General features: G+C 40.1%; 1 protein-coding gene across 2 annotated transcripts in view; it reads right to left on the bottom strand.

The window, feature by feature from the left end:
* Window positions 1-341: 341 nt before the first annotated feature.
* The window catches only part of CADPS (calcium dependent secretion activator), a 407,683-nt gene continuing 398,805 nt past the window's right edge, over window positions 342-9,219 (bottom strand). For both annotated transcript variants that reach the window (XM_063122067.1, XM_063122066.1), the window contains exons 28-29: window positions 5,603-5,707; window positions 342-1,700 (exon numbers count right to left, since the gene is read on the bottom strand). In XM_063122067.1, the coding sequence (XP_062978137.1) occupies window positions 1,521-1,700; window positions 5,603-5,707 (285 nt within the window). In that variant the 3' untranslated portion in view covers window positions 342-1,520. The remainder of the gene's footprint in view (window positions 1,701-5,602; window positions 5,708-9,219) is intronic.

The following is a 9,219-nucleotide window of genomic DNA, read 5'->3' as shown; positions in this document are numbered from 1 at the left end:
CATTTTGCTTTCAAAAATCTATTTTAAGGTGTTTTATTCTGTTTTTATTGAATTTTATCTTGTACACTGCTCAGAAATTTTGAATGGGGAGCAGTATATAAATATCGTAAATAAATAAATAACTTCTGAGTTGCCTGAATTATTTCCTTTTTTAAAAAAAACACCTTGCAAAGTCTCACTAGGACAAAAAACAGATGCCTCTGTATCATGCAATCCAGGTTTACATAAGGAAGTGTGCTTCTTAATGCCTCTGCAGCTCTGCTTTTTTGAGCAAATCAGAGAATAATCCCCTCAGTTAACAAACTATAAAGAACATCCATGTGAAAAGAAAATTCCTTTATTCTAGAAGATGGGGAGGCTCTTACATTGATTTTTTTTTTAAAGTTAGCTCAGCTTATGTTTTGTTTTCCTCTTTCTAAGGCAGACATAAAAAGACTCCAGCATTTATTCTTAGGACATCTGAATAGTTATTTATTGAGAAGCCACAGTTCTCACACTTTTACAACTGTCGGCTTGTATAAGGCAAAAAAGCAAGATGGATTCACTATATTACACAGAAAATAAAAGCTTCTGGAAGGTAACGGGGGAACCCAAGGGCATGCAAGTTACTGGTCCAAATGCAATGTACATGACAGGATATAAAAACCATTGTGATAACAAAAGGAGATTTAAATTATGGTTACAATCTACTAAAAGAAATCTTCGTATATTGTCATTATTATTGTTATTATTATTACTATTATTATCCTCATTATAAACACATCTGTATAGTCTAAGATTGTAATTAAAGTTGTCCTTTTTACAAACACAGTTATCGGAACTCTGAACAAAAAGTGTAACATTTAGAGGGGTAAGACGTTGACATAAAACAACTGCTGTGAGTCGTAATGTGGACAAGGTGATAAAGGTCAACCTGTTGTGGCAATATGGATGACTAGTACTCCATTGGCATGTCACTTCTACAAAGTTAGCTGTATATATTGGAGGGTAAGTAGGTCGGTATATTAAACGGGAATAATTCCAGCTTCTGTTTTACATGTCCCCCTCCCAAAATGTACAAAAAAGGTGTAATTTGTTGTAGCCTTACTCTGTTTCGAAGCAGTTGGCAACCACAGAAGAGAAACAAAGATATGAAAGTACTTGTTTCACTTGTCTTCACAACAATTTTACCATCAATGTATATACAGTACATTAATGAAGCATCATTTATACTTTAATTATAACAGGGACACACCTAGCATGTTTTCTATGCAGATTTTGTTTCCGTTAACAGTTTTAAACAATGGTGTTCCATATTGCTTATGAACATATAGATATGGAATTAGGAAACTCAATGAACCGAAACAGAGATGCTAAATCTTAAGTACCACACGGCTAAAATGGCAATTGTATTGGTAGACTTTCCATGGGCATTTAGAGCGGACAGAAAATTTCCTAATGTGGCTAACTGAATAACAGACTAGATTACATGCACTGGTTTCCAGGCTATATCCAAGTTGGGGGCTTCTACATCTGGAAAGCTAATCATCTTCTTCATCTTCTTCATCACTGTCTTTCATGGTGATCCCTTGAAGCCCTCCACCTTCACTTACGGAGGCTGTGGCTTCTTCTACAGTCAGCCGGTTTCGCACTGTGTCATAGGTTTTGCTGTTCAAGGTAGAATCCAGAACTCCTTGCAATCGAAAATCTCTGTAGGCTTTCTAGAGAGAAGAAGGTGGTGTTGTGGAACAGAGGATAGGAAAGACCAGAAATGGTACAAATTAGGGTTTGTATCACTAAATCTATTTCAATTGACTTCCTTTTCATCAATGGATATTTATTCTATTCTATATTTTGGTCAACCCATTTACTTTGATGCAGGGGTGCTGAAGTACATAGTAATCGGGGTGAGGTTTATAATGCTAATAGACACTGGAGCCAAAAGGCAAGATTATGGCCATGGCTAGACCAGGCCTATATCCCGGGATTGTCCCAGGATCATCCCTGTGCATCCAAATGACACACAGGGGATCCCGGGAGCAGGCAGGGACGATCCCTCCATTTGCCTGGGATAATCCTTAGGTCTAGCTAAGGCCTAAGATTTATTTATTTATTTATTTATTACATTTATATACCGCCCCACAGCCAAAGCTCTCTGGGTGGTTTACAACAATTAAAAATAGTAAACATTAAAAGTGTACAAAAATTTAAAAAAACATAAAAACAGTATAAAAACAACAGATATCTATGATCCTTACATAGATATTTGGCTACAGTTAGTATGGCTAGCACCACGCATGGACTGACGACTATTACAATATATGCAAGCCTTGCTCAGAGGTGAGACATTTACAAAAGTCCATCATCAACAGTTGAAATAAACTAGAATCCTGCCCAGAGTAGGTGTCAGTGACTTTAGACACCATTATCCCTTCCTTCCTTTTAGCACAGAGTAGCATTTCCTTAGTGCTCCCTAGGTTCAGTAGCAAGCTTCTGGGGGGTGGGGGGAAACAGGCTATCAACAACTTTGAGAGCAATTATAAGGGAGAACTAGTGGGTGGGTGAAAAACTAAGCACCGCCTCTCACTTGCCAATCCTTCCCTGTACTAGCCCTTCACTCCTGCTCCACGTCCCCACATTACCATTATGGCAGAAGATGGGGCTGGGAAAAGGGATGTCCTGATTTTGTTGAATCCAGTCTGCCTGAAAGACAGATTGTTTGCTGTCTTTCATTCCATCATCCGCTCATGGACAAAATGGTATTTTTTAAAAAACAACAACCCCCAAACAAACAGAATATCTTTCTACTTTTACTAATTTGCATTAGTGCTAATTCACATTAGTGCAAGTGTGAATTAACACTAATGTGTACTTGTGCTAATGCAAGTTAGCCCAAATCCCACTCAATAGTGGAAAAACCAGTCTGAAAGTCGGTGGAATCGGCGACTCTGCTGTGTAATCTGCAGGTTGGATTCATGGAAATTCGAACTGATTTGAATCCGTGGTGGATTTCTGACACCCCTAGTGGGGAACCTGGTATTTGTCTAGTAAGCATGTAGCTCTGCCCATAGTTCCAAACAAGTGGAGGGTAGTTCTTTTGCACAACAAGTAAATTATAAAAATTCTCTGTCTGCAAATAATTAATTCATTGTATTTGATTAGTTTAGAGTCTTTTTGATTTTACAGAATGCAGCTGCAATTTAAAAATCCAAGTATTAGTAAAGTGTACCTGCCATTTAACACCCTGAAATCATTTAAAGGCATTTTGGCTATCTAGTATGCCTAGAGTAATTGTTAAAAATATGAGTTACAACATAGCTCTAATGGCACAAAAGATAACTTCCATGCTTTTTGGTGCTCCCCAAAGTAACACATAATAATAATGTGTTGATACCTATTGCTTTTATTTATGAAAATTAAAACTCTTTTAATAATTTATTCATGCTTTGATTTTCAGAATATACAGTTCTACTCTTCAATGAGATGCATGAATTAGAACCAAAATGATCAAATATGTATTTACCTCCTCCTGTGATCTTATTATTTCATGTAAGCCACTGAGATTTCACACTGAAATAATTAGCATGTGTCCAACACACATACACACACACACACACACACACACACACACACACGGAAAAGAGGCTACATTCAAGATATCTTATCTTCCCCTTGCAGTCCCTTTTCAAAAACTGTAAACACCTATTGTAAGGCAAATTACTTCAATTAACAGTATGCATAACTCTGATTTGTATTTCTAGTAGTAACCACAAAGACACTAAAACTGAAATCAGTGGTAAAGATTGCCATCCAACCAATTTTGCGAACATCCAAAAGAAAATATATCAATTGGCATAATCAACAAATATATACAAAATTACACATAAAAGCCTAGTTGAGGTAATGATCTCAGGGTGATGAACCATGATTCTGACTTTCATATCCTGGTTAAACCACAGTTTCCCAGTACAGATTTCCCAGGAAACTGGTTTAAAAAAGTTTGGATTGAAGTATCAAAGCTATGTATGTGAGTGTCTGTACTGTGCCACATATGAGTCTTATTTTAGAAACCCCACCTTTATCCATAACATTTAGTTACATTTAATTAAATACTATTTATTAAATTACTTTCCTGAGGATTGTTTCACAGTTTTTTTTGGGGGGGGGCACAATTATGGAATTCAACTATTGAAATGGTTGTGAAGAGCAACTGTGACAAAAGAGTGGAGAAGGCAACCGTGGATCTATGATCATTGATCCTTTAGTGCAGGAACAAGCAATGATCTGGAGGCCAATTATTGACACCTCTGAACCCCACTGGGGCTGCACCCTCCCATTGATAGAATTACTGCTGCTGCAATAATAAATTACTGGCAAATTTTGGTTCCATTTTGTGATTCTTTCAGGTGTTGGTAACACATCTTTATGTTAACCAGACCTGGGGATGTTAACCTGAGGTTCTAAGAAGTGGAACTAATTTAATCTCTGTTGAACCTCATCATGTTCACAACTACATAGGGCTTTCTTGGAGGGAATGCAATGAGGTATTAGATGCCCATGTGGTTCCATTTTTAAGTGGTTACCACACCACATAAAGGCGTAAGTCCCTTTCCAACATTATCTTTGGTCATGTGGGAATAGCTGCAGTATGGAACCTTTCCACCCAATTAAGAAATGTCAGAGGTGCAAAATCACTTGACAAGCTGCCCATATCGCAGCTCCTTCTTATGCCAGTGTTCCCTTCCCAAAGGGCAAGATGGTACTTCACCATTCCAAGTGGACTTGCTGTTGAATCTACTTTTAATACTAGCTTCAGGACAGTCTCTTCCACTGCACCAGAGGGAGCAAGTTAACTTAAGGAATGCAGGGCAGGTGCACAGCGCTCTGTTTTGTATGACCTTGCTGCTGTTCCCTGTCCTCCAGCATGGACCACTCAACTCTACCTAATGGTAGGGATGCCTCTGCCAGGAACTGGAGCAATGCTGGTGTGAGCTTGCCCAAAGTGGGATTTGGGCTTGTCCAAAGTGTTGTCACACTTGTGATGCTGCATAGGAACCCATGCTACAGATTCATTCTTTCCACCAAAGGTGACATGAGAACGTACCCATGTATGTATATATGTGTGTGTGTGTATCTTTACATATATAATGAGGATGAAAAAAGGCAAGATGGTAAAACAATGTTCACTTTCATCAGACTGTCTCCTATGCCTCGTTCACCCTGCCCCTCTTGTATGAGTAGCTTCCTTACTTTGGGTTGGATCTAGGATCTGCCTTCCACAACAGGAAGGGCCCTCCATCCAGCCACCCCACAACAGAGCTAATCCAATTCAGTAGAGTTTCATGGCTCACCATGAAAATTTTTCTGGGGCTGGAGAGGCTGCCATGGGAAGAAGGGGAGGGGATCCATTTCTGCCAGCAAAGTTGATTCAGCTTAAATCTGGGTCTGATCCTTAAAATATATCACATTGACTTTGCTCTATAAGGCACTTGGAGCCCATGACGAATGGTCCTCCTTGATAATGACGTTTTGCCCGTGTTTCCTGGTGTTGATTTTGTGCTTCCCACCTCCCATTTCATTTCTTGTGTGTGTAGAATAGCACAGATCTAACGAACAGGCTTACCTTTACTATCCTAATAAGAGTTTTCAGTTGATAGATGTGAAGCTGAAGGTCCATGCGGTCTGTGAGCCAGGTGCAAATGATGTTCATGGAGCTGGTGTACCATTGCTGCAAAACAAGTGAGAGTTCTCCAGGGAACATGGCAAACAACAGAAATAGGATGTGCAGCCTATAAACATAGTCCACAGACAACCTGCTTCAATCAGATGGCTACTAGGAGGAGGGCTTTCTCCACTGTGGCACCCCGGCTGTGGAATGAGCTCCCCAGAGAGGTCCGCCTGGAGCCTACACTGTACTTTTTTCGTCGCCAGCTGAAGACCTTTTTATTCTCTCAGTATTTTATCACTTAATTTTAACTTAAATTTAATTTTACTGTTCTAACTCTGTATTTTAATCTTATATCAATTTTGCTGCGTGGTTTTATCCTGGTTGTGCTTTTTATATTGTATTTTGTATTTGTTTTTTTAACCTGTTGGTAGTTTTATTAAGGTTTTAATTTTTGTGAACCGCCTATAGAGCTTCGGCTATTGGGCGATATACAAATGCAATAAATAAATAAATAAATCAGGTATTTTACTCCAGTTATGCAAATGGATTTACTAAGGAAAGAATGCAATTTTTGTCCACAAATGTTCAGGAGCCCTTGTCTGGCAATTCTTGTTTCAGTGCCTGATCTACAACTGGCATTCTAGAACTCTTACAGCCAAAAGAGTCATTATTTTAACTCTGTATCTAGCAGCTACTTCTTTTATTCCTGTATTTACTCTAGAGTAGAGTAGGTGCAGGTGGCTCAATCCAAATCAGAAGTCTAGCATGGGAGAGGGGAAGGGAGCTGATCTGGATTGGGGCCCCTACACCTACACTAGAGTAAAAATGAAAAGAAAAGAAAAAGGACATTGAAGGTATCTTGGTCTTGCATTATATCCCTGCCCTATTTGTGAAAGCCACAGTTCAAATGGAGGGTGGGGCCAAGGGGAGAAATGGAAGTATGACACTTGACTTAGAAGGATTGCATATGCATTGGTTTTGATCTTTGCTTCCAATTCTTAAGAGACAGAAGTGGAATACAGAAACTGATCTCATTGCTTCTCCCTTGCAGTTGTGCAGCGTTGTGCCACTTCATACCAGCAGGTGGGCAGAGCAGGGAGTCCGGTGCATACATGTGTTTCACAGTCTCAATGCTCAGGCAGACATAAATAACATTTGGGGACATGGAAGCAAAAGTGTCCAAATATCAGTTAAAAAATGGGGGGGGGGAGGGGAAGAAACCTCTGAAAACGTTTCAGTTATCAAATCCATTCTGCCCTAAGTTTTATAAAACAACAATTGGAAAACAAAAATGCAGCCTGTGTGCAGAGTGCATGCCCAGTCCTCCATTTATGTATTTCATTTCATTTCATTTCTAAACCACCCAACAGACGAAGCTCTTTGGGCAGTTTACAACAATTCAAAGATAGTAAAATACAGCATAACAATTTAAACATAAAATATGTAAACAGTTTAGATTGCTAAAAGCAGTTTCAATAAAATACCACACCTGTTTAGTTTCAATAAATACTAGACCCTATAACCAAAACTACGAGGAGCAACTGTATACATCTACTACATGCAAATTCTGCTTTACTATGGTCTTCCACAGGGAGCCAAATCAGATTCTTGGGGGCAAACCTGGGCATAGGAACCAGGTCTCAGCTGAACGTTTTATGTGTCAGGGAAAGGGCATGATTTAGGCGAGAGAGCGAGAGAGCGAGAGAGAGAGGCCATAAGCTGGGCAGGACCACCTCTGCCACCGCCTGGCACTTTCCCCGAGTGCTTTGCTTCAGCCAAGGATCCCAGATGTATCTGTGGCATCTGGGAAAGGATAAGGGCTGGAAAAGGCATGCAGGGGAGAAACAATAAGGAGTGAAGCAGGAAGGGGGTTAAGACACATCATTTAACTTGGGTTTTCTGTACTTTTTTGTAAATCGCCTTGATCAGCATTAGGAAGGTGCCATAGAGATATAATCAATCATTATTATTTTTATTTTGGTTATTACAACCTCACAATGTTGAACCTCACAAAAGAAAACTTCAAACCATAAAATGCTACTAATAAACTCTGACTGCATCTTTAGCCTTCCAAATTGCCCTTTCCCCCCCATCGCTCCCAGACCCAGCTTGGATCACAGGCACTGCCAAATTGCAGGAATTAAGGACAAGCACATGACAAACACCTCCGTTTCAACACCCTCTAATTGCGGGGTTGCTAACTTGTTTTCTGGCAGGGCTCCTGCGCCTCTAACAATGGCATGAGAGGCACCTACTGCACCCCAGGGGAAAGATTCCCCTGCTAAATTTCGGCTTGCGGCTCAGCTGTTGGAGGCACAAGAATTCTGCCAGCCAGCAGCACTACTCCGGCGACTGTAAATTAACGTTGGGAAAGAGGGTTTGCAGTTGCATCCTTCCCCATCACGGCGAGCGTGTGCATTGAAGCCCATTTCCCTGCACGGATGATCACAGCCCCTGGATTGGGGGCGTGGAGTGAAGCCTAGCTGCGGTTTCCCTTTTCGAAGGAGTGCTGCAGCACGTCCTTGGCTGCCAAGTTCACAACAGGATCCCTGGGGCCGCTGAGTAGGGGTGTGACAGCTTATGTTGTCAGGCAGTTCCCCACTTTTCTTATTAGACTTGCACATCAATTCAAGAGGGGAAGTTTTTCGTTCTGTAACTTACTCTAAATTACTCGGCTCTGCCTTTTTTTAGACTGTCACAAACAGAATGTTCTCATTCTCTCGGAGGCTTTTGGGCACAGGCTACCCTCATAAATATTTATCGTTTTGGCTTTGCATCCCAAGGTAATGAGGATCTCTTGTTTAATACACGCTGCTTGTTCTTTTCCATCCATGTAACCCTGCAGCCCTTTCAATCCCAAGGACGGCTAAACTGATGCAATTTGCCTACGGTCACAACGATTTTCAGGAATTAAGCAGTTACCCTCTTTGCTTTCCTGCTCTTCAGCATTTATTTTGAACGAATTCATCTCAAATGGACTACTTGTACAGTTTAAGATGATGCAGCTCTTCTCTGTCAAAAATAATAACAGTAATGTACAACTATCACTTCATCACCTGACACACTATGCAAGTCTGAATGTAGTTGTTGCCTGCCAAAATTAATTTATTCATGAAATAAAGTAATTAAGGCTGCAGTCCTCACCTGGAAGAAAGCTCTACTGAACACAGTAGAACTTGCTTCTGAATTAACATGTATACAATTGCTCTGTAAACTTTAAAATGTGCAGGCCTATGCATGTCTCCACCGAAGTAAGTCCTATTGTGTCCAAAGGGACTGACTCCAAGGTAAGTGTATATTTAAGACTGTATCCTTAGTAATGGGAAGATGAATAGAGGCTACTCCACTCATACAATAGGTAACTGGAGAAAAACTAGTAACCACTTGCCAACAATGACAAAACTGCAATCCTAAACATACATTCTAAGTCTCATTGAACTCAAGAAGACTTTCATATAAACCTGTTTAGGATTAGGCTGTAATGCTACAGTTTAAATGATTTGCCTCATTTATTGACAAACAATACACCTGTATCTAAATGTCCTGTACAAGGGTATTTTAACACAGGATAT

This window comes from Elgaria multicarinata, chromosome 3 (assembly GCF_023053635.1).
Source record: "Elgaria multicarinata webbii isolate HBS135686 ecotype San Diego chromosome 3, rElgMul1.1.pri, whole genome shotgun sequence".
Taxonomy (NCBI): Eukaryota; Metazoa; Chordata; class Lepidosauria; order Squamata; family Anguidae; genus Elgaria; species Elgaria multicarinata.
This window is presented reverse-complemented; position numbering and strand designations above follow the sequence as displayed.